General features: G+C 56.2%; 1 protein-coding gene across 1 annotated transcript; it reads right to left on the bottom strand.

Moving 5' to 3' along the window:
• Positions 1-1255: 1255 nt before the first annotated feature.
• LOC100984317 (putative phosphatidylinositol 4-kinase alpha-like protein P2) lies at positions 1256-27609 on the bottom strand. The gene is given in 20 exon segments (XM_055105840.2): positions 1256-1717; positions 2892-2975; positions 3506-3595; positions 4287-4455; positions 4932-5052; positions 6077-6202; positions 6284-6388; positions 6872-6981; positions 8045-8115; positions 8216-8288; positions 10914-10984; positions 11899-12028; positions 16467-16594; positions 17232-17339; positions 17540-17691; positions 17892-18026; positions 18028-18050; positions 21726-21824; positions 26240-26328; positions 26977-27609. Coding segments are annotated over 20 exon segments (1941 nt in total). The 5' UTR covers positions 26982-27609; the 3' UTR covers positions 1256-1665.
• Positions 27610-27815: the final 206 nt, after the last annotated feature.

Raw genomic sequence — 27815 nt, 5'->3', positions numbered from 1 at the left:
CTCCAAAAGTGCTGGGATTACACATGTGAGCCACTGTGCCCAGCCTATATTTTTATTTGTACTGCTCAGGACTCAACTGTGCTTCCTAAAGCTGAATATTTGTGTTTTTCAACTCTGGAAATCCCATTAGAAGTTGACTGGGGCCGGGCACGGTGGCTCCAATCTCAGCACTTTGGGAGGCCGAGGCGAGCAGATCACCTGAAGCCAGGAGTTCAAGATCAGCCTGGCCAACATGATGAAACCCCTTCTCTTCTAAAAGTACAAAAATTAATTAGCTGGGTGTGGTGGCGTGCAGCTGAAATCCCAGCTACTTAGGAGGCTGAGGTAGGAGAATTGCTTGAACCTGGGAGACAGGTTGCAGTGAGCAGAGATCACGCCACTGCACTCCAGCCCGGGCGACAGAGTGAGACTCCGACTAAAAAAAAAAAGAATAAGTTGACTGCAGCTTTTCATTCAACTTTTTTTTTTTGACCCTGTTACCCAGGCTGGAGTGCAGTGGTACCATCATAGCTCACTGGAGTCTTGCTCTTCGGCTCCAGTGATCCTATCTTTCTTACCCTCCTGAGTAGCTGGGACTACAGGCATGCAACACCATGTGGCTAATTTTAAATTTTTTTGTAGAGACAGGGTCTTCCCATGTTGCTTATGCTGGTGTTGAACTCCTGGGCTCAAGCAATCCTCCCGCTTTGGCCTGCTGAAGTGCTGGGATTAGGAGCCACCCGCTTGGCTTTCCTTTCCTTCACACTGCATGGTTGGTCATTTCACTGTTCTGATCACTGATTTTCTCTTCTTACCTGCTGCTGTTTAGCTGATCTTTTGGAGTTTCTCTTTTGTTTCAGGTCTTTATTCCTATCTGCTTCAGATGCAGGGCCTCGGTGGGTGGGAGTAGATGCTTGCTGGGTCTAGTCACACAAAGATTTTGGAGTTCCATAGCACAGCACTTGAAAACAAGCAAGAGGGAAAGACTAGAGCAGTGGGAAGATGCTGCGGAGAGCCACAGACAGGCCCCCACGACAGCCCTGAGGGAGACAGTTTTGGAGCGGGCAGACAGCAGTCAGGACAAACACAATGTGTGTTTTGGTGCACCTATGCCGTGGTGAGATTATGGGAATCTCATGTTTGTTAAGCCACAACCCGTGCTCCTGGGCCCCAGCCTATGAGTGCAGCCAACACTGGGCCCCCCTCTCTAGGGGCAAATCCAGGAACTGCCCTTTGGCTGAAGGTGGACTTAGGACTTGACACAAAACCTCACAGATTCCAACACAGCACTATTTTGGGTTTTTATTTTGTTGATGTTGGTTAAATCTTATCTCTTTTTTTATACACAATACTTCATGTACCTATGAAATAAAACAGGTAGGGAATATGTCCAGTGCAAACAAAGGACTCACACCTGTGCAAATAAAACAGGTAGGGAATATGTCCAGTGCAAACAAAGGACTCACACCTGTGCACAGACAGCACCATCCACTGATTGTCGCTGCAGTCCACGGCGTTACTAAGCCTGCGCCACCCACGTGCTGCCCCAGGAGGCGCTACCAGGCTCTTCGGGCCACAGGCCTCTCCTCCACTGCATGTGGCGGCAGGGCGGGTAGGTCGCAGGGCTCCATGATTGTGGGGCAGCTTCGAGGGCACATGGGGCAGAGGCCCTCGAAGGTCCCCTCCTCAGTAGGGGATGTCATTCTGATAGTACTGGGTCATGTCGTAGGTCCGGCTCCTGAAAGGCCAAGAAGAGTGAAGGGAGATGCGAGGAGCCAGCAGGGTCTGGGGTCCCTCCCCGCAGGGAGCCCTCCCCGTCCAATCAGCCCCTTATGGCTGCGCAGCACCTGAAGGTACAAATGTCCCAGGCGTGCCCTCCCCCACCCAGTGACCACATCTCCCGCTCCAACCCAGGGGCCTCCGAGGCCACCTCATGCTCCTCAGCCAAACTGCTTCCATCCGTGGGAGCCACTGCTCTGCCACATGGGCCTCGGGCCTCTTGGCTGGTCCTGGCCAGATGCCTCCAAGGGGTCTGTACGCTCTCCTCGCACCTCTGGAGAGCCCCTTCTCGCCCTGCCCCAGCCCCTCTTGAGGTCCTGGCCGCCTGGTTTCTGTGCTTCCTATCAGCAAGAGCTCCTTCCGTGCCCAGCCTCCACAGTGCCCTTGTTAGGGTGCCGGACCCGGGCGCCACCTGGGGGCAGGTCTCAGCTTCCTCTCATGCTCTTCCGGCAGCTCCCCATGCAGAGATGGCCACGCCTGGGCCCCTCCTCCTAGTCTGGATGTGGTCTGTCCCATGGCACAGCCTTGGGTCTTACCAACCCCACGTTTAAGTGCTGCCCCCTTCGGGGATGGCTCACTTGCTGGGATCGCCATCCTCCCTTTGTTCAGGCCGGACCCCTCAAAGCCACCTCTGACTCCCACAGCAGGGAGCCTGTCAGCCCGGTGCTCTGCCTTCAGACCCTGAGCCAGCCCTCCCCAGGGCCCCCTGCACCCATCTCCTCCCACCACAGTAGTGACCAGCAGCCCGGCCTGCACCTCCAGTCACTGCCCACGAAGCAGCCCGAGGCAGGCGCAGGAAAGGAGTGGGGTCTGACTCCTCAGCCCTCCTGGGAGGAGGGAGGCCTGACACCAAACTCAGTTCTAATACTCCTGGCCTTGTGTCCCTATTGCTCCTTCGGCCTCACGAGCCCTGCCCAGGTGGGCCCGGCCTCTGCCAAGTCTTCCCCTCGGCACACCACAGCCCCCTAAACCAGCACCCCACTGCTCCTCAAGAGTTCCTGTCAAGGCTTGGGTCTTCATGAGAGGGGCGGCTTGGGGACAGCAGAATCCTCATCGCCTGGTACAGGCAAGGCCCTGCAGGTGCCCAGTGGCCACCGAGGCAGTGGGTGAAGGCAGGGGGGCAGGGCACTCACCTGTTGCTGAGGAAGCACCTCTGGATGACCTTCATGATGAAATTTGCAGTCTCGCGCTCAGTCATGTTGGGGCTAAACCTGTGCCTGGGGGAGAGGCTGTGTCAGGGCTGCCATGGGCAGGGCCGTGCTGGCTCCCTGGCCCAGTGGGAGGAGGGTCTTCCATGGGGACGGACTTCAGCTGAGAGCCACGCCCTGGAAATGTACCTTTGGGGTCCACATGTTGGAAGATGGGGTGCTGTGAAGGCCACGCCTGGCCTATCATGGGCCCTGTCCCCTTCCCAGCATCACCTGAGTGGCCCCATGGTATTAGGGGACTAAGCATTGGGGAGCTAAGCTACTGCAGCCCCAGACCTTAGGGTGGAGGTGGGGTGGGCGTAGCATCCTTGACATAAATAGAGGCCCCTGGGTGGGTCTTTGGTGTGGCCGGCACAAGCAGGGGCCCCTCACAGTTGTGGTCTAGGGGCAGAGCCTCACCCAAGAACCCTGTCTGCTCTGAGGTTCCAAGGAGATGACAACCACAGTGACAATTACACGAAAGGTACCTATCTTGGATGGAGCCTCAGCTAATGGACAACTGTCCCCCAGATGGCCTGCGTGTCCACCAAGGAACCTACTTCAAGAACTTCATTGTCTGGCCGCGAAAACAGGGCAGGCCTGTGTCCAACATGAGAGTGACCAGGGAGACGACCGCGTCCATGTAGGGCCTGGGGAGAGAGAGGAGGGAGCGGTGGGCTGAGGCCAGCCTAGGTGGTGGCCCTGCCTGTAGTCCTGTGGACTGGCTGATGCCAACAGCCTCAGGTGTGGGCTCCTGCCACCCACCTCGCCTGCCACATCTTGCACATCCCCGAGGCAACTTTCGATCTGCTGCACTCGGTCACCCGTACCGCCCAGGCAAGGGCTGCCCACACGCACTCTGGACAGGCTGAGTGTCCTGCCCTGTCCCCCACATAAGGCTGCCGGCCATGGCTTCTGCACCTGGGTGGGATGCAGACACGCTGACCTGCCTTTCTCTGCGGGGCAGTGGGGATGAACCCAGGTTGGACTGTGGCCTTGGCCAAGTGACCTGTATATGAAACTGGGACAAAGCCCATCTTTGGCACGTAGCCTGTGGGGTGGCAGGTGCTCAGGCTTTGGTGACAGGGTGGATGGGATGCCCAGAAAGGGAGAGCCCATGGCTGAAGGCGTGGGCAGGATCGTGGGGAAGGTGGTTGGAATTAGATGCCCAGAGCAAGAATTTACTGGCACAAGTGGGCAGACAGAGGTGACCAAAGGACAGGTATAGGTCAGCAGGTGGCTGCTAGCACCTACCTCACTCTCTGGAACCGGATTCCCTTCATCCTAAAGGGGACCTCAGAACGTTCCACACACCCCCTCCGCCTCCACCCTGGCCCTCACCCAGGCTCACCGCACAGCCAGGTAGCCTGGACACACATCTCCATGAACCACTTGAAGGGTGTGGCCTCCATCTTGCCCCCCATGATCATCACCATCTCATCCGTCAGCTTGATGTCGGGTTCCCAGCCGAGATTGCCGCCCGGCGAGCTTTCAAACATGAAGCCAAAGTCTGCAAAACCCCAAAGAGCTGCCTGTGACTGGGTAGGAGCCAGGGCGGGCAAGGACGAGTGGTCTGTTTTGAGGAGTGGAAAAGGACTGCAACAGGAGCACCCCCTCCACCCCCAACAGGCAGGTTGTGTTTTCTTGGGGACAGTGATGGGGTGGGTGGTGGGGCAGCAGGCAGAGAAAGAGAAGGGAGGAAGTGGAGGAAGGAGCCAAGCTGGGGCACTGAACCTGGACCAGCCCCACTCCGCCCAGCTCCAGCTTCTGACTCAGAGCAATGGCGGCTCTCGCCCCAGCTCCCTGGGGCCGGGGCCAGGCACCCTCTACAGCAGAACAGCTTGGTGGCCGACAGTTCGGACCTTGGACCCTGACACTCCTGGCAGGGTGGTCCTGGGCATTCTCCTCTCTGTGGGGTGGGGATCCCTATCCACCCCTGGGTGCCAGGGGTGAAGGGAGAGGAGGGTGGCGCTGTGGCTGGCTGACTGATGTGGATGATATGGCCCTTCTTGTCCAGCATAATGTTGCCGTTGTGTCTGTCCTTGATCTGCAGCAGGAACAGCAGGAGGCTGTAGGCGGCCATGCTTCGGATGAAGTTGTAGCGGGCCTGTGCAGAGAGCGCCCTGGGCTCAAAAAGGCCCTGGGGCCTGTGGGCATTCTCCCTGGTCCCACACCCAGGATCCCTGGGCCTGTGGGCACTCTCCCTGGCTCTGTGCCCCCACTATGGAGGCAGAGCCCGAATCAGCAAGCCAGTCTTCGGCAGCAGGAGTGACGGGCTGTCTGTGGATGTGGGGGTGCAGGCACTTCCTCCCACACTCAGAACTTAACTTTCTTCTAAGGAGTCCAGCCCAGCTCTACATTCTTTTGACTCCCAAAGTGGCTTACAGATGCCCTGGTGTTTTTTTTTTTTAAACGGAGTCTCGCTCTGTCGCCAGGCTGGAGTGCAGTGGCACGATCTTGGCTCACTGCAACCTCTGCCTCCTGGGTTCAAGAGATTCTCCTGCCTCAGCCTCCCGAGTAGCTGGGACTACAGGTGCCCACCACCATGCCCAGTTAATTTTTTTACTTTTAGTAGAGATGGGGTTTCACCATGTTGGTCAGGATGGTCTCGATCTCTTGACCTCATGATCTGCCCGCCTTGGCCTCCCAAAGTGCTGGCATTACAGGCGTGAGCACTGCGCCCGGCCAGGTGCCCTGGTTTTTTTTTTTTTTTTTTTTTTTCAGATGGAGTCTCACTCTGTTGCCCAGGCTGGAGTGCAGTGGCGCAATCTCGGCTCACAGCAACCTCTGCCTCCTGGGTTCAAGCGATTCTCCTGCCTCAGCCTCCTGAGTAGCTGGGACTGCAGGCGCGTGCCACTATGCCCAGCTAATTTTTGTATTTTTAGTAGAGACAGGGTTCACCATTTTGGCCAGGATGGTTTTGATCTCTTGACCTCGTGATCTGCCCGCCTCGGCCTCCCAAAGTGCTAGGATTACAGGCGTGAGCCACCGTGCCCAGCCCAGGTGCCCTGGTTTTAACCCTTAACAAAGGATGACTGAGGAGAGCAGGGTGTGGGTGGAGGCTGGGTATGGGTAGCTGGGGTGGGGTGGAGCACACACGACCTCCCCCGGCCTGTGGCCACCCTGGCTACCTGCTGGAAGGCCAGGGTGGACTCATCCCCGTACTGGCGTGTGAAGTAGTCATACATGCCGAAGTCTGTCTGGCGGCCCAGCTGGTCCCGGGAGGTGCAGTCGGGGATGCACTCGATCACCCCACACTAGGAGGAAAGGCCAGTTCTGAGGCCCGCCGGGTGCGAGGTGCCCAGGGCTGCCCTACTGGCTCCACTCAGGGAACTTACCCCAGGGGCAGTGGCCACCACGCGGTAGGGAAAAACAAAGAGGTCCAGGCCGACCAGCTGGAAGATGTTCTTGAAGAGGTCGATGATCTGCAGGGCCAGCATGTCCTGGGAAGCCGGGAGGCGCAGGACGCGGTCCGTTGGCGTCCTTGCACCCCAGCAGCTCTTCTGGCTCATACAGGGCAAAAGCCGAGCACCCAGAGATGGAGTGAGGTGGGGAGACCACAGCCGAGCAAGAGTCTGGAAGGCCTTCCTTTCTGACCACCGGGGGCTGGACTCAGGCTGCTGGGACCACCAGGCCCTGGGCTGAGCATGAGGCTGAGCTGTCTGGTGGGGTGTGTGAGATAAGGCACCCAACCCCTGGACAGTTCCCTCAGGTGGGCACTGGCATGGCGGGGACAGTGGGAAAGGGGCTGGAAGGAGAGGCCTCCGGGTTTTGCAGAAGCCCTAATTTACCCCGTGGCACCTGAACCATATAAGAGAAGGAAAAGATTCACATTTCTGCATATGAGATTGGACTCTGGCGGGCCTGGAGCCTTGGGGAGCAGCAAGCCCAGTCCCCAAGCCTACTCGAGGCCTGACCCTGCTTACCTGCCGGCAGTCGTCTCCCACTTTGAAGATGGCTGCCTGCCAGGAGATCTTCTGGCCGTCGGCCTCCTGTGTGCTGCACTCATCCTCGGAGTCTGAGCGGCACCGCAGACCTGCCCGCAGGGAGAGAGGCCGCTGTTAGCCTGTAGGCAGTGAGAAGCCCTCTGAGGGGGCCAGGGATGAGTCCTCTCACATGCCTGAAAGGAACCCCAGCAATCTTGGGGATCACTTCTTCAAAACCCCAAGGAGGCCAAGGAGGAGCCCAGCAGGCCCAAGGAAAGCCTTGGAACAGCAGGTGGAATCCAGGGTTGGAGTCTAAGAACATTTAGGCGTAAATGGAACTAAAAACAGAGCCCCATTTCATCTGCAGTGAAGACCCAGGTGTGCCTGGGTCAATGTTGGGTGCTGTGAGCTGGGGGGCAGGAGGAATGTGTCTGTACACTGCGGTCCTGGGAGGGCTCGGGGCCAGTGTGCAGACATGGCCATGGGAGGCAGGTCCCTGCAAGGGGTGGCAGCCCCCTCTCAACAGCTGGCCACACCGTCTGTACTGGGTTGAAGAGTGTCTCCCTAAAATTCATGTTCACCCCAAACCTTAGAATGTGTCCTTATTTGGAAACAGGGTCTTTGCAGATGTAATTAGGTTAAGACAAGGTCACAGTGGATTAGGACAGTCCCTAATCCAATGACTGATGTCCTTCAAGGGAGATCATCATGTGAAGAGGGAGGCGGAGATGGGAGTGGAGCATCTGCAGGCCAAGGTGAGCCCAGGACTGCTGGCAACACTACCAGAAGCTGAGCAGGCAAGGTGTGACCTGCCCAGAGCCTTCAGAGGGGGCACGACCCTGATGATGGACTCCAGCCTCCAGAACTGAGATTGTCCATACAGTAGCCCCGGGAAACTAACACCCCCCAACGGCCCCGGGCCCCTCAGCCTCAGGAAGGAGCCTGCTGGAGCATGCCAGCTGACTCATGGCAGACAGACCTCTGGGGTGGCACATCTGTCAGTGCATTTGAGCTCCCTGCCATCCCCCAGTGAGGGGTCTGACTGAGGGCAGACAGATGGACAGACATCATCTTTTATGGAGAGCTGTACTAAATTTAACACATGCCAGAAGAAACTGGCATTAGCAAGGAAAAGCACTGAGCTCCCAAACAAAATCAGGGTTCTTTACTGACCTTCTTTTTCAAGTTCACTAACTCCACATCGCTTCACCTTGAACTTGGCCAGATATGGGGCTTTTGCAGCACTGAAAACAACAAAAAGAATGTGGCACCCATGATGCAGCCAAGAAAAACTTCACACGCGGACGCTGTGGAAGCGGGGGATGGGTAGGGTGAGGCGCCCACCTCTACATCGGGGTCCCAGACTTGTAGTCGATGTCCAGCACAATGGCTTCGGGGTTGCTGGGCAGGTAGCAGCCTGTGCAGGGACAGAGGCAGTCACAGGGAATGCATGTGTCACCACAGGTGAGCCAGAGTCAGTTTCCAACACGGATGTTACGTGTGTGTCCACCCTGCAGGCACACCCCACCCCTGTGGAGGGGCCTCTGGTCCTTGTCCAGGGCACCACTAACTTATTATTCTGTGGCCGCTAAGGGTCCGTCCTCCTTGACTCTTCGACTCTTCCAGCCATCGACCAAATGAGTCTGCACCTTCTGGGAAATGCTCTTCCTAGAGGAGCACTGAGCTCCATCCTCACGGATACAGCCCTACTGCTTCTGGGGGTGCGTGTGAGGCCTGTCCTGCCTCCACCTGCCTGAGCAACCCTCTGAACAGCCCTCCATTCTTGGAGTCCCTTTTTTTTTTTTTTTTTTTTGGATAGAGTCTCACTCTGTCACCCAGGCTGGAGTGCAGTGGTGCGATCTTGGCTCACTGCAACCTCCGCCTCCCAGGTTCAAGCAATTCTTCTGCCTCAGCCTCCTGAGTAGCTGGGATTATAGGTGCCTGCCACCGCGCCTGGCTAATTTGTGTACTTTTAGTTGAGATGGGGTTTCACCAAGTTGGCCAGGCTGGTCTGGAACTCCTTACCTCAGGTGATCCACCCGCCTTGGCCTCCCAAAGTGCTGGGATTAAGGCATGAGCCACCGCGCCCGGCCAACATTGTTTATGTTTATTTTTTATCTCTCTGAGTTCAAGCTTCTTCAGCTCAGGGACCATGTCTTACTCATCTTTTTAACAGCTACAATACCTAATGTCATGCCTTTTCTTTTGTTTTTGCTTTTTTGAGATAGAGTCTCACTCTGTCACCCAGGCTGGAGTGCAGTGGTGCAATCTCGGCTCACTGCAACCTCCACCTCCTGGGTTCAAGTGATTCTTGTTCTCAGCCTCCCAAGTAGCTGGGATTACAGGCACACGCCACCATGCCTGGTTAATTTTTTTTTTTTGAGACCAAGTCTTGCACTGTCATCCAGGCTGGAGCGCAGTGGCGCAATCTTGGCTCACTGCAAGCTCTGCCTCCCGGGTTCACGCCATTCTCCTGCCTCAGCCTCCCGAGTAGCTGGGACTACAGGCACCCGCCACCACACCCGGCTGATTTTTTGTATTTTTGGTAGAGACGGGGTTTCACCGTGTTAGCCAGGATGGTCTTGATCTCCTGACCTCAGGTGATCCACCTGCCTTGGCCTCCCAAAGTGCTGGGATTACAGGCATGAGCCACCGCGCCCGGCCCAGGCTCCCCTTTCTCAGTGAGTGCTCAGTAAATGTGTGAAATAAGAGGACAAGGGAAAGCCTGTTTCTGGCCAAGGAACTGCCAGTCCCCAAGGGGGATGTGTGCTCCTTGAACCCTGAGAGGTGGGCTTTGAGGGGAGCCAAGCTTGGCCTTGCTGTGGGGTACAGGGAGGGGGGGGCATGCCATCTCCTCCTCTTCCTCACCTGCCCTTCTGCCTGCTCCAGGCTGTGGCTCACACTCAGGCCCCTCTGTGCTCTCCTGCTAGAGCCCTGCTGGCTTCCCTGACCTCTGGGGCAAGACTCAGCCAACACAATCTAGAGCCAGGGGCTGGGGACTTCTGTGCATGCCCCCTGCAGTACAATGCTTCCAGCTCTTTTTGCCCCTCCCCAGCAGTTGTGGCCTTCCCGATGCGGGAAAGGAGGCCCTGCATACATGTCCTGCCCTCTCTGGGAAGCCGTGCTGTTGTGTGAGCTCAACACAATGTGTTGGGAAGAAATGGTTAAACCGGGGTCCTGCAGGGCACTCCACAGCTGAGACCAGCCGCTGTGAACATCTGCACAGGACAGACAGAGTTTGGAAGACAAGTCTGTGCCAATAGTTAGAAATGCAGAGAGAGGCCGGGCACAGTGGCTCATGCCTGTAATCCTAGCACTTTGGGAGGCCGAGGCGGGCAGATCACAAGGTCAGGAGATTGAGGACATCCTGGCTAACACGGTGAAACCCTGACTCCACTAAAAATACAAAAAAATTAGCTGGGTGTGGTGGCGGGCGCCTGTAGTCCCAGCTACTCGGGAGGCTGAGGCGACAGAGCAAGACTCCATCTCAAAAAAAAAAAAAAAAAAAAAAAAAAAGAGAGAAAGAAATGGAGAGAGAGCTGCCCAGTGAAGTCTGGATTTCCATCTTCTCTTGAAAAGCTCAGCTTGAATTCCCATGTGGCCACAGCCACAGGCACCCAGGAGCGACTTCCCATGGAGGCAGTGAGGGGGTGGTGCTGATGGGTCCCAGCACACCTGAGCCGTCCCACACTGGGCCCACCATCCCCTCGTCTGTGTGACCTGCTCCTGTAATGCTGGAGCCTAGGAACCCTCTTCTAGAGTAACAGCTACTGAGGTCAGTGTCAGCCTCCAGAAAAACAGCAGGCAGCAAGAAGATGAAGGGCACCCACTGATGAGCAGCTCCCGCTCACTAGCGGCAGATTCTGGGGAGGGGAGGGGCTGGGGTCCTGGGGCACCAGGCACCATGGGCCCAAGCAGGTGTGGGGCTGGCCAAGCCACTGTGTTCACATCCTGCAGTGCCTGGAGAGGGCAGCAGCCTTCACGCCCCGCCGCCCGCCTGCAGGAAGAGGTTGGTCTGAGCCTCCAGAAGCCACCTGCTCACCCAGCTGCACCGTCACTTCAGACAGGGCCGACAGACAAGCCTTCTTTCTCTCGTCGCCTTTAGGGTAGGGCCTGAGAAACAGGAAAGAAATTCTTGCTTTGTATCCTGGAGGAACTGGCTGCTGGGGGACAGCCCAGGGCCCCTCCTGCCTGGATTGCCCTCTCTGTCCCTCTCTTCCCGGCTCTAGCTGCTCCTAGCGCAGCCACGCACCACTGGCAGCGATTCTTGCCCTGCATTCCTCATGGAGAATCCCCGACAGCCCCGGAAGGGCTGTTTTCTGACAGGCTCTGCCCCTGCTGTGTGCGGGGGTGTGTGGCTGGGGGTGGTGGGGGTAATAATGCCTGCCACCTGCTGCCACCCAGGAAACGCTAGCTCCCGTTCTTCATCTCTTGGGTTAGAAGCTGCCAGCACTGCTATTCTCAGCACCCAGCCCAGAAAAGGGCCTCAAAGTGACCAAGGTCAGAGCAGTGTAAGCACTGGAGACAGCCCAGCCGGCATGCCCAGCATTGATGACTCCAGGGTTTCATCCCTTATGAATGCACAAAGCCACCAACATCCAAGGATGGTGTCAGGTCCACATGAATGGAAGGTCTAGGAAAACGGTGACAGGAGCTGCAAAGGCAGTCTGGTTTTCCTGACAACAAGAGGATCGATCCTTCAGAGTGTGGAGAGGGCAGGGTGGCCTCAAATTGTGGAGCCATGTGCTAAATTCCACAAATCTCAGGAATGAAACTAAGCTGTGTTTCCTGAAACTGGCGTGGCCGTGCATTCTGCCATAACTTCAACAGCCCTGACTCACCCCAAGCAGTGCTTCCCCACCCACCCTGGCTGTCCATCAGAACCACCAGCGGCCCCGCTGCTAGAGACTCTCATTCATCTGGTTGGGGCCACGCACGGGTATTTTTAAAGCTTCCCAGGCAATTCTGTTAAGCTGCAGGGACTGGAACAAGATTCCAGAAGGTGGTTTCCGAAGCACTGCACTTACTTGATGACAGCCGACACGTTGGTGATCTTGTTAAAGAAATCAAATTCCCGCTGGTAAAAGTCCTTCGCTGGGCCCGATAAGGAGCCTGTGATCTCCTCTACTAACTGCTCCAGGAGGTCGCCGTTGTCAGCTGCCAAGGAAACAAAGAGGCTGAGTCTCTGTGGCTGTGGCAGAGGCCCCTCAGGAATACCAGCCCTGTTTCCCAGGCCCCAGACTGGCGGTGCCCAGAGTATGCTCTGCAGGCTTGGTGAGACCATAACAGCGGCCGTGTGCCCCTTTTGCTGTGTTGACACAGCCGACGCTGCTGGGAAGCTAAGCTGGTGCCTAAGCGGAGCTCAAGGCAGGGGCCAAGCGCACAAGTGGACGTGGAATCCTCACTGCTGCACACACTACACACGCAGGAAGAAAAAAGCCCGTGTCATTTATGAATGTCACGGGGCAAAGAATCCTCACTGCTGCACACGCAGGGAGAAAAAAGCCCGTGTCATTTATGAATGTCACAGGTGAAGCAATGAAAACTAATTCTTATTAAACTCTACCCTGAATACATGTCTTTTTTTTTTTAATAGAGGCACACAGTGGGCGGGGCTCTATATTAAATAGTGCCTCTCACTATTCAAATCCCAGGCTGAATTTAAATTCCTGGGCTCAAGAGATCCTCCTGTCTCAGTCACCTGAGTTGCTAGGACTACAGCTAGTAGGTGGGACTACAGGTGCGCATCACATCTGGCTTTTAAAGTATCCTTTGTGATGAAACGGGATGTGCACGAAGCACTCTTGCCGCATCTAAGGCAGGCGCTGTCCTGAGAAGCACCTGGAGCTTGTCTGATTTTGGAGCCTGGACTAACCTTTTTCACAGACCTTTGTTTTTACTTGAAGAAATGACTGACAGACAACATATAGCTATTCAGACTTAGGGATGTGGCAGATGTTTTCCTGAAAATGAACAAAAAATAAATCTTCCACTCAAAGGAACTGAAACATTTTTTTGGAAAACTTGGATCTGCTGCTGTGAGCTCAATAGCTTCCCTTAAAAACTCTTTCTGGGCCGGGCGCGGTGGCTCATGCCTATAGTCTCAGCACTTTGGGAGGCCGAGGTAAGTGGACCACAAGGTCAGGAAATTGAGACCATCCTGGCTAACATGGTGAAACCCCATCTCTACTAAAAATACAAAAAAATTAGCAGGCGTGGTGGCGGGCGCCTGTAGTCCCAGCTACTCGGGAGGCTGAGGCAGGAGAATGGCGTGAACCTGGGAGGCGGAGCTTGCAGTCAGCCGAGATCGTGCCACTGCACTCCAGCCTGGGCGACTAATCAAGACTCTGTCTCAAAAAAAAAAAAAAAACCCTTTCTGATAAGACCGGCAGATGTGAACAAATATGATTTTTCCACACTGTACAAAGAAATGCATCAACCTTTGAAACATGTGCATAACTCACTGGCCTGTATTTTATAAATGCCCACTGTTTGATGTTATAAAAGCTTTTGTGGGTCCAGGTGCGACGTAGACAGACTTGAACAAAACACAGCATGAGAAGTTTACTGCCAAGTTTAAGATGCCGCACTGCAATTAACCTTTTTTTTGGCGATCCTCCTGCCTTGGCCTCCCAAAGTGTTGGGATTACAAGCGTGAGCCACCATGCCCGGACTGCAAGTAATCATTAAGAAGCTAGGCTGAGCTACAAAAAATTAAAAATTAGCCAGTCATGGTGGCGTGCACCTATAGTCTCAGCTACTTGGGAGGATGAGGCAGGAGGATGGCTTAAGCCCAGGTGGTCAAGGCTGCAGTGAGCCGTGATTGCGCCACTGCACTCCTGCCTGGGAGAGGGACCCTGCCTCTAAAAAAATAAAACAGGCCGGGCGCGGTGGCTCACGCCTGTAATCCCAGCACTTTGGGAGGCCGAGGCGGGCGGATCACGAGGTCAGGAGATCGAGACCATCCTGGCTAACACGGTGAAACCCCGTCTCTACTAAAAATACAAAAAATTAGCCGGGCGTGGTAGCGGGCGCCTGTAGTCCCAGCTACTCGGGAGGCTGAGGCAGGAGAATGGCGTGAACCCGGGAGGCGGAGCTTGCAGTGAGCCGAGATCGCGCCACGGCACTCCAGCCTGGGCAACAGAGCGAGACTCCATCTCAAAAAAATAAAAAAAATAAAACAAAATAAAACAAAAGCTACCACTTCTCAAGTGTGGTGCAGTATCAAAAAGAATCTCCACAATGACCTGAGAGACTACTAACATACAACTTCCTTTTTCAACTACATTCACTTCAACTGAAACAACACTGCAACAGATCAACTGCAGAAGCGGAACGAGAATGAGAATCCAGCCGTCTTCTACAAGGAAATGCCACTCTTGTGGCTCATTTTTTAGTTTTTTGGGGAAAGTTATTTTCCCAAAAAGATGTTATTTATATTAACATGTAATGAATGGGCTTACATTTTCTGAAATTCTGTCTTAATCTCTAATCCTCATTAACATTGACAGCTAATGCTCACATTAAACAGCGCTCTTTGAGGACCTCAATAACATTTCTGACAGTGCAGGGGTCCCAGTTGTAGATGCACTGGGGTGGGAGAATTGCTTGCACCCAGGAGTTTGAGGCTGCAGTGATCTATGATTACACTATTGCACTCTAGCCTGGGCGACAGAATGAGACTGCATTTCTAAAAAAAGTAGAAAATAAAATAGAACAAAACAAATATCATAATTTTCTTGATAAAAGATGGCAGTTATCTGATCACCGGCAATGTATAGTCCTTTAGTACGGTGACAACTTGAGGGCCTGTGGGGGCAGACTGTAAGGACTGTTTGCCCTCTTCTAAGTGGAGCCAGAAAGCTGCCTTAGAAAGTCACTGCATCTGCTTTTTTCTTTCATTTTCCTGCTAGTTAGGTTGTCAGCCGTGGGTCTGCTAAAGAAAACCGTCTCAGCCAGGCAATGTGGCTCACACCTGTAATCCCAGCACTTTAGGAGGCTGAGGCGGGCGGATCAGAAGGTCAGGAGTTTGAGACCAGCCTGGCCAATATGGTGAAGCCCTGTCTCTACTAAAAAATAAAAAAATTGGCCGGGCACGGTGGCTCACGCCTGTAATCCTGGCAATTTGGGAGGCTGAGGTGGGCGGATCACAAGGTCAGGAGATTGAGACCATCCTGGCTAACACGGTGAAACCCTGTCTCTACTAAAAATACAAAAAATTAGCTGGACGTGGTAGCGAGTGCCTGTAGTCTCAGCTACTCGGGAGGCTGAAGCAGGAGAATGGCGTGAACCCGGGAGGCGGAGCTTGCAGTGAGCGGAGACTGCACCACTGCATTCCAGCCTGGACGACAGAGCGAGACTCCATCTCAAAAAAAAAAATTAAAAAAAAAGTCCGGGTGCGGTGGCTCACGCCTGTAATCCCAGCACTTTGGGAGGCCAAGGTGGGCGGATCATGAGGTCAGGAGATCGAGACCATCCTGGCTAACACGGTGAAACCCTGTCTCTACTAAAAAAATACAAAAAATTAGGCGGGCGTGGTGGCGGGCGCCTGTAGTCCCAGCTACTTGGGAGGCTGAGGCAGGAGAATGGCATGTACCCGGGAGGCAGAGCTTGCAGTGAGCCGAGATTGTGCCACTGCACTCCAGCCTGGGCGACAGATCAAGACTCTGTCTCAAAAAAAAATAAAATTAAATAAATAAATAAATAAATAAAATAAAATAAATTAGCCAGGCATGGTGGCGAGCACCTGTAGTTCCAGCTACTCAGGAGGCTGAGGCAGGAGAATCGCTTGAACCCAGGAGGCAGAGGTTGCAGTGAGCCAAGACTGTGCTACTGCACTCCAGCCTGGGCGACAGAGTGAGACTGTCTCTCAAAAAAAAAAAAAAAAAGAAAAAAAAGAAAACCCTCTTTCGTCTCTCAGAGTCTGTGCTTAGTAATCAGCTAGGTGCTGGGAGAACAGGGCATGGCCTCCTTACAGAGGTTTGCTGCTTGTTTGCGTGGCATGTTTTCATTCAGCATTCCCTTCCCTGGAATGCTTTGCCCTGTCCACCCTGCATGCCGGTGCAGCCTTTCAGACTCAGCTCAACTGTCTCTTTTCCAGAAAACCATCTCTGATTCCCCAACTCTGGATGGGCCAAGTGTCTGTCCCGGAGGAGTGCTCCCACAGTTCCCTCATATTGAAATCACCTGTCCATTTGACTGCCTCCTACAAGGCAACAACAGACCATACCCCAGTCATGTAGGTGTGCACCAGCCTCAGCCCAATCCTGGGCCGTCAGCTGCTCAGAGGGGAGTGTGAACGCAGCCGGCTGCTCAGAGGGGTGTGTGAACACAGCTGGTGCCAGTGCAAGGAAAGTGCGGTGAGTGGAGTCTGCTCAGCTGCCTCGGGTGCGTGTTTATGCTTCTCAGCTCAGGCCAGAGGAGAAGCAGAGCCAGGCATGCATCGGCCTCCAATGACCGTGCAACACAGCCAAGGCCAGGGCTCAGGGGGGTCTAACTGCTTTTCCGTCCCTACCTCTGGCACCCTCAGGGCAGCCCACGTGGCACCCCTGTCCTGCCTGCCTCCACCACGAGCAGCTGCACTGTTGAGGGTTACCTGGGGGAACAAGCTGGCTGGCGGTCAGGTACTTCTTATCTGAGAACATGGCGGTCAAAAATTTAATCATGATGCTTATGTCTTCACACAGCCGCTTCTCTCCTTGAGTAGGGAACTTTGGGGGACAGCTTCAAACAACCATAAGAGGACAAGGGCTGAGTGTCTGGAGTCAGGGACTAGAGGCCAGTCACACAAAGCAGTGAGAAGGTGATGCAGACAGTTTCTTAATGACAAAAGGTCAGCCCAAAGCCAGTCATTAGCAAGGATGATCTGGCCCATTCCCATGGGAAGGTGTGGTGGCTCGGGAGCCCTCTTATGCCCTCCTCCCTCACTGCCCACAGCAGCCCCTACAGCTTTCCACTGAAGCTGCACTTGTGGCAGATCAGGGCAAGGAAGCTGCACTCACACAACAGCACAGCCTATGGGTGCAGAGCCCCAGGCAGTGGGTGTTTGCAATTCTTCATGCAATAAGCCTTCACATTAACAGGGAAATTAAATGGACGCACTTAATCTCCTAAATCAGTTGAACTGAGGGAAAATTTGCCTACATCTCACTGGGAGGCTAGCTCTAAGTACACGGGACACATGCACAGGGCTGAAGGGTATTTAAATCCACAGGGCCAGGGATACTGAAGGAGGAGGTTGGTGAGCACAACTGGGCAACTGTGTATTCCTGTGAGTGACTTCCTGGGGGTCTGGGGCGATGGCGCACTTGGAGGGGCTGCGCCGTCCCTAGACGCTGCACAGCACATCTTGGGGGAGTACCTGAAGTAGTCAAAGGCAGTGGAGTAGATCTTCTCGCGAAGCACATTGCGGATGGTTGCATTTGGAACCACGTCGGCATGCAGGAGGGACAGCCCCAGGGTCAGCAGCCTGTGAGGGAGCCCGGGACCCCGTCAGAGCAGGAGCCTGGCCTGGGGCCAAGTTCACCTTCTGGACTCTCTTCCCTGCCCTTCCAGGAGCAGCTCACTGAAATGTGTTCCCCGTCTACAGGAAGTACCGTGATACACAGACGCCCCATGACACACTGTACACACCAGGGGCCCTGTGCTCCCCAGGAAGAGGGCCCTCACTTGAAGCGGGGCCCGATGGCCGCCATGTGCCGGTTCATGCTCCCCTTGGCCCCGCCGATGTTCAGGGACATGGAGCGCTGCAGCAGGCTGGAGAAGATCTCCACTTGGTCAGAGCTGCAGTACTTGGCGATCTCAAACCGCTGCACCAGGAACTGAGCGAAAAGAGGAAGACGCTGTGATGGTGGGACTGAGCCGGGCTAACCCTGGGGCCGTAAGAGACAGCTGAGGAGGGGTTCTGGGCTGACTGGCCGAGCTTGCCGAAGGCCTTGGGCTCGGCTACCCCCACCCCAGGAACAGTCCTGGCCCCCCAGGTGGAGCACCCCACAGCCTTGGTGGGGGAACAGGCACGTACGTCGATCCAGATGTAGTGGGGGGTCACTTCGGGGGGACAGGGTTTGGGTTGACTTGCTTCCGAGGCAGCCAGGGGGTCTGCTTCCTTTATCTCAGCAGAAAACAGGCCAAATTTCTGCTCCACCGTCATGTGCCAGGCCCCTGCCATCTCCCGCATGAACTACAGGTACAGAAGGAATGTTAGCTCCTCTGTGAAACACAAAAAGGGGCTACTGTCAAGTTTTCTCTAATTAAAAAAAGGAACACGTGCTCACTGAATAAAATTTAGAAACCAAGAAAAGTATGAAGAAAAAAATGAAGATCGCCTATAGTCCCACATCCCAGGGTCATCTGTGTCAGTGCTTGGTGTATTTTCTCCAGCCTCTCGAGGCTGCATTCTGTTCAACCCGGTTCACAGTGTGGACATTGCAGGTGTGAGGTGGCAGCACCCGGGATGTGCCTGATGCCCTGACAGGCACTGGGTAAGTGACTCTTCTCTATAACCCTGAGAACCCTCTGTGGCTGTGAGCGGGAAGACCCCTCTGTGGGCTGCTGAGCTGGCAAGGGCAGAAGAGGGTTCTGGATCCAGAGCCTGGCTCCTCCTCTCCACCCCACACAGACCCTACCCAATGCCTTCATCCCGCTAACCAGATCAGGAAAGGCCCATGGAGCCGAGGCGAGCCTGCAGCCACCATGGCCAGGCCTGGGAGCCCAGGGTCAGGCTGCTCCCACGGCCCAGTCATGCTCAGCCAGGTACCCATTCCATGGGGGGTGGGGCATGAGGGGTGCCCAAAAGGAGCAGCATGGTGCCCGGGAGACACCTGGGTGCTGCAGAGAGTAAGAGGTGCAGCTCACATGTGGAAAGCCCCCACGATTTCTGGGTGTTTTTACAAGGAGACCAAGAAACAGCATTTGGCACCTGGCCATAGAGGATTCTATCCCTCTGCTGTCCCAGCAGCACCAGCTTCTACAAGGGCTCCCAGCACCTGTGCAGAGGTGGCAACGAGGCCTAGTGAGTAGAACACACACCGCGGCTCCCTCCCCAGTACCCATCCCCTCCCTTCTTCCTCATGAGGTGGATCAGGGTGGCCACATGGCCAGTCACAGGGCTCTCAGCCAGGGTCCCTGCTGGCTGAGGTGGCCACTGTTCTCCCCGGCCACTCTAATGAGCCAGGGAGAGTGAACTGGGCAAGGCCCTGGGAACACATGCCAGGGTGAGCTTCATAAGGTCAAGGCAGCTGGCCTCTGCCTTTTGCACTCTGTCCTTGTCTTCCTTCCTGCTGGGAGGCACAGAAGCCATCTGGAGGCTGTGAGGGTGGAGACAAAGGCCACATAAGCCCAGGATGGCCAGGAGCTGACGGGAGCCTGGGGCGGGGCTCTGTCTGCTGCTTCCCTCTAAGCTGCCCATGGGGTGAGGACTCCTGGGGGACGAGGCACTAGAGCCTGCTTTCTGTTTCCTGCAGACCGATTAGTCTTATGGAAGCAGACAAGGGAGCAAAAAAATGGCGGTGGGGGGGACCCCAGAACTGCCACGGACAAGAAGCCATGGAAGAGACACACTCCCATCTATTTGTTAAACAACCACATCCTGGTGGCTGCCTCTGTGCCAGGGCCTCGTGGACTCTGGGCATGGTGCTGTGAATGAAGACAAACATGACCACACAGTCTATGGTGGGGACCACAGACAACAAGAAATAAGCTACACACACTGAGAAACACTAAGAAACAGCAGTGCGAGTGAGCGTGTGACAGACCAGGTGGCCAGGGAGAGCCCTGGCAAGGAGGGGACATCTGAGATGAGCCCTGGAGGAGACGCAGGAGTGAGGCGCAAGGCACGGCCATCTGAGAAGAGGGAATGCATGACGCAGCCTATGGTGGGAGCAGCCCAGGAGGGCAGCTTCAAAAGTGAAACTGATGGGATGTGCTGAGAATCATCCGTGGGAAGTGCAAGCAGGACCCCAGCATGGCCACAGCACAGCAAACGAGGGGAAGAGAGAGGATGGAAGTCAGGTGGGAAGGGGGCTTGCAGGTCACAGAAACAAGCCCACCTTCGAGTCTGTAGGGGGGCTCTGATTCCCCCCTGGCTTCCACCAACCGCATGTGGAGAAGGGGAAGATGCCTGGGGTTGGGGAGCAGGAGGCCAGGCCAGGGGGCAGCAGCTGGGATGCTGGGACTTGTCAAATCCTGGATAAACCTCAAAGGTGAAGGTGATGGGATGTGCTGAGAGTCATCTGTGGGATGTGCATAAGAGGGAGTCAAAGATGTCTGAGCAGAGAGAAGGACCTCGCTGGCATCTACAGTGAAGGGAGGGACCTCGCTGGCATCTACAGTGAAGGGAGGGACCTCGCTGGCATCTACAGTGAATGGAGGGACCTCACTAGCATCTACAGTGAAGGGAAGGGTCACGCTGGCATCTACAGTAAAGGGAGGGACCTCGCTGGCATCTACAGTGACAGGAGGGACCTCGCTCACATCTACAGTAAAGGGAGGGGCCACACTGGCATCTACAGTAAAGGGAGGGGCCACACTGGCATCAACAGTGAAGGGAAGAACCACCCTGGCATCAACAGTGATGGCGGATGGGCGACCAGTGCAGCGGTGTCTGGAGCTGAGGTTGGACCCATTAGTTGGGGCTGCTAATCAGTTCACCATGCAGGCCGTGGGCCAAGCCACTGAAGGGATGCACCTGGACTAGGAGTGACTGGGCTAGGTAAGCAGTGGAGCTGGCCAGAGTAGCCAGGCAGGGAGGAGGAGCCCTGGGGCATGCCAGTACTGAGAAGGCCCTGAGCTCAAGAAGGTCCCTTTATTCTGGAGGATGAAAGGGCTACAAAAATTACAAAGGCCTTAAGTCCCTGGGAAAAGCAGTTAGGCTCCCAAAACAGCTGCTTTCAAGACCCAGAACTCTGAAGGAGGCTGTGAGCAGCTTTCCCTGAGCTGATCTGTCCTCCTACCATCTGGGACCTGCTAGTGATATCTGTACTCCAACTGCCCTGCTCCCAGGGGTCAACCAACCCACTCCTATCTGAGGACCAGACAGGGAGGCCAGAGGTTCAAGGGCACCTGGACTAAGGAAGTGGAGAGGAGAGAGACGGATCTGGGCTCCAGAGCCCCAGGTACAATGTGAGGGCTGACACGTGGTCAGGAGCACTCCCAGTGCCCTGTGAAATGGGAACGGCTACAGCCCCTACTCTTTTTCTTTCTTTTTTTTTTTTTTTGAGACGGAGTTTCACTCTTGTTGCCCAGGCTGGAGTGCAATGGTGTGATCTTGGCTCACCGCAACCTCCGCCTCCTGGGTTCAAGCGATTCTCCTGCCTCAGCCTCCTAAGTAGCTGGGATTACAGACAGATGCCACCACACCCGGCTAATTTTGTATATTTAGTAGAGACACGGTTTCTCCATATTGATAAGGCTGGTCTCGATCTCCCGACCTCAGGTGATCCACCGGCCTCGGCCTCCCAAAGTGCTGGGATTACAGGCGTGAGCCACTGCGCCTGGCTGAGCAGCCCCTACTCTTAAGGCCCACCGAGGTCTGAGGCTGAAGCAGCATATGGAAAGGAATCCTGACCATAGCAGCACTGTGTCCTGACAGTCACAATTTGTGGTGAAACCAGGGCTTTCTGGTGACCCCAGAAAACATCAGTGCCGGCTCTGCCAGCACCCAGACACCTGGTACTCCGAGACTGGCAAGGGGACTGGAAGAGGGCAGTGGCCTCCAGGCTCCCTCCACACTGCCCAGTGCTGTGTGCACACAAAGGACCACGGGTCAGACAGATAGAGGCCGAGCTGTGGGGCTGTGTGCCACCCAGAAACTCCGGGGAAAGGGGCCAGTGGCGGTCCTCCCTCCCCTGCCCCTCACCGGAGTGCCAAGGGCCCAGACACCATGTGAGCAGCAGCCAGCGGAGCGGGGGCCTCCTGAGCGCGTGGCCTTCCTGGGGGTGCATCAATGCCTGGTCACCTGGGGAAGAGAAGACGAACACAGTCACCCAGACAGCCATCAGCGAAGAAGGGAGGGAAGGGCGACGAAGGGAAGCACCTGGGGGTCTCTGGCTGGGGCACCAGGGGCAGCCCAGCAGGAGACTGTGGCCACAGAGCCTGGTAGTTGGATCTGACAGCCAGGAAGAGTAAGGACCAGCGAACAGGTCTAGGGAGTTCGGTGGGTCCAATACCTGCCCCTCTAACACACACAGGAGATTAGGGACACCCAGGGGCCACCTAGGCCAGGGGGCGCTGGTGGCAGACACACAATTCTTGGCCTGCGGGTGTGGTAGCAGGAGGCCTGGGCAGGGCCCTTCCCAGGCTGGCCACATTTACATAACAAAAGGTCAAAATTGGAGCCACTTGTGCAAGGGCTATTTATAAGAACCAGTCTCAACCGCTTTTGGCTCCCCTGTTCCTTCCCTTCCTGATCTGCTCTCACCGCCTCCCTGCCCAGAGGGCCCAGCCCCCTAGCCCGCCTGGCCTGACCACATGGCCTTCCCTCTCCAGAGGTTTCACTGCCTAAGGGCTCACCCAAGCTGCAGGCCTGGCCTTTCAATACCGGCCCACCAAAGCCTTGGGCAGCTGCCGCCAGGAAACGACAGGTTCCCTCCCACCCCCAGAGCTCTGGGTCCTGCAGGAGGGGGGATCCTGAGGTGGTGGGTCCTTGCACCCCACACCTGCCAGCCTGGGCCCCCACGGAATAGAGCCGGGCTCGGGGAAGGGGCGGGCCTGCAGCGGCCCGTCCCCGTTTCCCCTTCCCCCACTCCACCCCCAGGGCCAGGGAGGCTCAGCAGGTCCCTCAGGAATGTGACCAGACCCGGGGTGCCGGCCCAGAGCTGGGAGGCCTAGGCTGCAGCTGGCCAGCTGTCTCTCCAGCCCCTAGTGCAGCTCCCCTCTGGGTGGGGGGTGTGAGGGGAGGGGTGCATGGCTGGTCCAGGACCCCACCAAAGGCCCAGCGGGCAGCAGAACCAGCTCTGTTGGTAGGAAGCCCAAGGGCGTCCACAGTTAGCAAGGGTTGGGCCCAGTGGGCTAATGCTGGGATGAGGCCAGTAGGGCAGGGGCCACTGAAACACTGGCGGGAGCAGTCGAAAAACTGGATAGAGGGTCTCGGTGGCACACTGGAGGCAATCAGATACCACCATCCAGCCCTGTGCCACTTCATCTGCTCCCCAACCACTGCCCCTCAGGACCCAGTCAACCATGGGTAGAGCGCATGCCAAACTCTGCAGCCAGGGGTCACCTGACCTTGCCAGAGGCCAGGCCAGCTACTGGATGCCACACAGGGAGTGGGTGGCAGAATAGGACTGGGGGGAACCTGAGTGCCATGGGGGTGGGAACACCCTCCGTCAGTGCCCACTGCCTGGCCCTGACAGGCACTTTACAAGCCCAAGGCTAGGACTAGGTCTCCCCACCAAGGAAGGATGGTCCCAGGCTGGGTCAGCTGTGATGTAGAACAGGGCAGGGCTCCTCCCTGAACCCTCCACTTGAGTTAGGGGGTGTCAGAGCCACCTGCAGAAAGTTCACAGCAAGCACAATGCCACCATGCGTGCCATCCACACCAGCTGGGCCAAGTCTGGGCCACATCTAGGCCGCCACTGTGTCTGCGAGCAGCAATGCAGCCTCACCCCATGGCGGGGCAGGAGGGTGGCACACGCCATCCTGCTGCGAAACGCCTACTAAGCACTGCTCTTTCCTTCTCAGCCACAGAGCTCTGCCCTACCCGCTCACCGCTGGACATGAAACAGCAAGCGCCTATCCTGGAGGGCTCCGCCTGGGGAGTGCCAGGTAACTAGAAGCACGGCTCTGGGTGCTGGCCCGGATGCTGGTGCTCAGCCCTGGAAGCAGCTGACTGCAGGCTGTGATGAGAATGCCACCTAGCACCCAGCAGCCCCTGGCAGCAGGCCCGGGCAGCACGCCTATCAGCCCCAAGGCTAGCACGCCCAGCCCTGGCCTACTGCCCATCCAGAAACGCTGGCTCCCAGGACGCCCAGGATCTGAGGCAGTAGGGCAGCAGGCCTGGGCTATCGGGGCCAGCTGGGCATTCGCCTAAGGCTGTGATCCATCCCCTCCCTAGGACAGAGCCTTCAGCGGTCCAGGGGAGAGGCAAGAAGGGTAGCACAGAAACTATCTCCCAAGTTAGGATCCCTCAGCTCCAGGATTCCCCCTGTAGGTGGACTGGCCCCAGCTGGGAAGGGCAAGAGCCCCAGCAGCTGGAGGGAGGGCCAGCTCTCTCTGCGGAATCCTGAAGGTCTGCAGGAAGGAACACAAAGCCTCGGGGTTACCTTCCCAGGCCATCTGTTAGAGCAGACACACAGCCCTGTTTACGGAACAGCCAACATGCAACTGCTCTCCTTTCCTTCCCCTCCCAGTCCCTCCCACAAAAAAGCCAGAAAGCCATGTCCCCAGACACTGAGGGCAGGCCCAGGGCCCAGGCAGGTGCTAGCGGGCTGGAACAGCACTGAGATACTCCAGCCTCTCAAGCCACTGGTGGCACATGCCCAAGCTCTGTAGAACTGGGCCAGCCACAGCAGCCCCACCCCCGCTCTGTTCGCCCTCAAAGAACTTACAGTAAGGCAGCTAGCTGCTCTGCAAGGCCCAGTCAGAGCCTACCCGGCCCAGCAAGTCCATTCTGTGGCAAGAAAAACCTTGGGGACACACATACCCAACTGCTAAATAAGATTATCTCTGGGAGCGGGATTACAGAAAAACCATAGTATCTGTATGTTATGTTCATTTCTGTAATACTCAACATTTTAAAGAGTATTACTTTTTTTTTTTTTTGATGGAGTCTCATTCTGTCCCCCAGGCTGGAGTGCCATGGCGATCTGGGCTCACTGCAAACTCTGCCTCCCAGGTTCATGCCATTCTCCTGCCTCAGTCTCCCGAGTAGCTGGGACTACAGCCGCCTGCCACCACGCCCGGCTAATTTTTTGTATTTTTAGTAGAGACGGGGTTTCACCGTGTTAGCCAGGATGGTCTCGATCTCCTGACCTTGTGATCCGCCTGCCTCAGCCTCCCAAAGTGCTGGGATTACAGGTGTGAGCCATCGTGCCCAGCCAAAAGTATTACTTTTAAAACCCTAAAAATACAAAGGGCAGAAATGATGCAGAGACACGGATGAACCTCACAGTCGTGGCACTGAGTGGAAGAAGACTTTTGCGAGAGTACAGACTGCATGACTCCATTTACATCAAGTTCTAGAACAGGCAAAACGGACTGAGGGTAAAAACCAGAGCAGAACAGGCTGTGAGGGACAGGTGAGGACTGTCCAGGATGGGGTGAGGGACAAGCGCCCACTGCCTGGCCCTGACAGGCCTATCCAGGACGGGGCATGAGGAACTCTTTGGGGTGAGGGCAGCTCTCTATCTTGCTGGGAATCTGGGTTAAGGTAAATGAAAATACAATTTTAGGCCCTTAATTGCATGTAAACTTTACTTCCAATGAAACCTCCAGACAGAGGCTTTCACAGGACATTCTCATCTCAGAAGCTCAGCACGATACCCTGGCATCACCACCAGCTAACCTTTCCTGGGCACTGTTGTATGCCCGACCATGTGCTATGTCACTGGAGCCGCAGGGCCACCCAGGAGCCTGTGCGTTCTGTCCATGTGATGAGGTGGGCTCCTCTCAATCTTCACACAGCACAGCTGAGCCTCAAACCCAGCACTCACCCTGACCTCTCACCTCCCCACAAGGTAGGAAAACCTGGGGCTGAAAGTGTGCAGGGACATGTCATCTTTAGCCTTGGGCACAGGCAACCCTTCCCACTGATGATTTCCAGATCACCCAGGGGTATTGGTTCTGCCTCAATTTTCCAACTGGCACAGAGATCAAGGGCGATGGTGAAGCAGATTGGAAGGGCAAAGACGCCACGGTGGGAACAGGTTCCTATCCCTCCCGGCTGCTCCCCAGCTGGGTGGCCCTCAGTGCATCTCCAGAGGGCAGTCAAAAGCCCCAGGCCAAGACCACCCTGCACTCTGGATCCCTCTACTCGCTCACCAAACACAGACCAGCCAAATAACCAATGGGGATGGCAGAGGCCAGGGCACTGTGCACCCCTCGCTGCCTCCTGACACTCGAAGCAGCCCCCCATTGGGGGACCCACTAGCCCATGATCCTACGTGAGCGAGGTCAGGCCACACCTGCCCGTGTGTGGAGCCTCTGGTCAGTCCACGTGGCTGCAGGGGCCTGTGGGGAGGCTGGAACAGGGTTACCTCAAGGCCTTTCTTCTAAGCACCCAGCAAAGGGCAGGAGAGTGTGCTCTGGTCAGCATCTTTCAAAGGCCAGGAGAGAGGAGGTTTTCAGATCAAAGTGATCCCTGCTGAGGCAGAAAGCAGAGAACTCCAGCCCCAATTCTGAGAGGCACTGCCCCAACCCAGCCTGGATACCCACCTTGCCTAGAACCTTGGCCTCCAAGAAGCCAGGCATTCAGAACTGCTCCAGGTGCTGGGCCTCCACATGGCTCCTTCTGGAGGCCATGACTCTGGGAGACAGGAATACATCTCACGCCCACGTCCAGGCCCACAGGCGGGGGTCAAACTCAGGGTGTGGTCTCAGCCACATGATACCCCTGCCTTCAGACTGAAACTTCTGGCTCACGCCCAGCCAGGAGGGAGGCCTGGGGAGAAGGGTGAAGACCAGGAAAGGGCGCCACCCCAAGCAGGCCATCCCGCCTAGCCCTCCTAGGATCCTTCTCATCCACCTTCCTCCCTGGAAGCTATCCTTTACTACCAAGAAAGGGGCTTCCTGCAGGAGGCCTGGAGCTATGCTGGAGGACTGAGGAGAAGCTCCCCCCAGCCCACTCCCAAGGAGCAGCACCTTAATCACCTCCCAGCCTAAACAAAAGTAACAGTGAAATGAGAACCCTCCAGCTGACGCCAAGACAGCTGAGAGTGAGCAGGGCCGCCCACGGCCCGCCCGAGCTCCACTGTCAGGTGGGAGGGACAAGCATGCCAGGCTGAGAAGCCATGCGAGGCAGGGCAGGGCCACCAGGCAACTTCCACAACCCAGAGGTCTAAGTACATCTGACCAGGGTCAGAGAGAGCCCCAGACTTGCTGCCACTGCTCCCAAACTTCAGTCTAAGGTCAGCATCGGCCCTGGTTCCAGACCAACCCCCAACTATAGTCACCTCATACTTCAGGTGTGGCCGGGACAGATGCAGCTGCAACGGGTGGCCCTGTGTGAGCTCAGCCTCTTCTCAGGAGCCCCTAAGCCATGGGAGAGACTGCCTGGAAGGCACAAGGCAGCCAGGCAGGAGGCAGCCAGTATCCAGAAGTGCCCCAAGGCCCAGCCCCTGGACACACCAACCAGCCCTACACAGTCACAAGCCCAGGACTTTGTTCATCCTATCCCCATGGCCTGGAGTCCTCCCTGAGGAAGGCTTGGTAGACAAGAGATAGCTCCAAGGGGCGAAGGCTGCAGCTCGCCCACCGCCACAGCCCTGTATGAGATGGCAGCCTACATGTGGGCAGGTCTGATCTCCTCAATCTTCCCACAGGCCCAGTGAGCGGGGCGTTATCTCTGCAGTTTCAGATAAGAAATTAAAGGTTCTTGGGGGTTAAGCAACTTGCCTAGGGTCACAAGAGCATGTAGGTAGCAGAGTGAGGACCTAAAGCCTGACTCCAGAGTTGTAGTCTGATGACCCCCCCCCCAACGCAGACAGGGCCAGGGATGCCACTCACACATGGCTTCCAACTGCCAAGCTGCTTGGGGGAGCTAGAGGAGGCACCGCCCTCCATGCACTGGTGTGCCAGGAGCAGGGACTCCAGTCTGCACCTCCACCCTCACTCCCCCACCCCCCAGCACCACCTGCCTATCCACAGCAGGGCCTCACCTGGGTGTATTCTCCCAAACTCACTGTGAGGGCATGGGGTCTGCCCAGCTCCTCCACCAGAAGTGACAAGGTGGAGCCCCCATGCAGCCTGCTTTGGAGGCCCAGGTTGTGCTTGCTGCTCCTCTGGGAACACC

The sequence above is a fragment of the Pan paniscus genome, chromosome 23 (assembly GCF_029289425.2).
Source record: "Pan paniscus chromosome 23, NHGRI_mPanPan1-v2.0_pri, whole genome shotgun sequence".
Classification (NCBI taxonomy): domain Eukaryota; kingdom Metazoa; phylum Chordata; class Mammalia; order Primates; family Hominidae; genus Pan; species Pan paniscus.
This window is presented reverse-complemented; position numbering and strand designations above follow the sequence as displayed.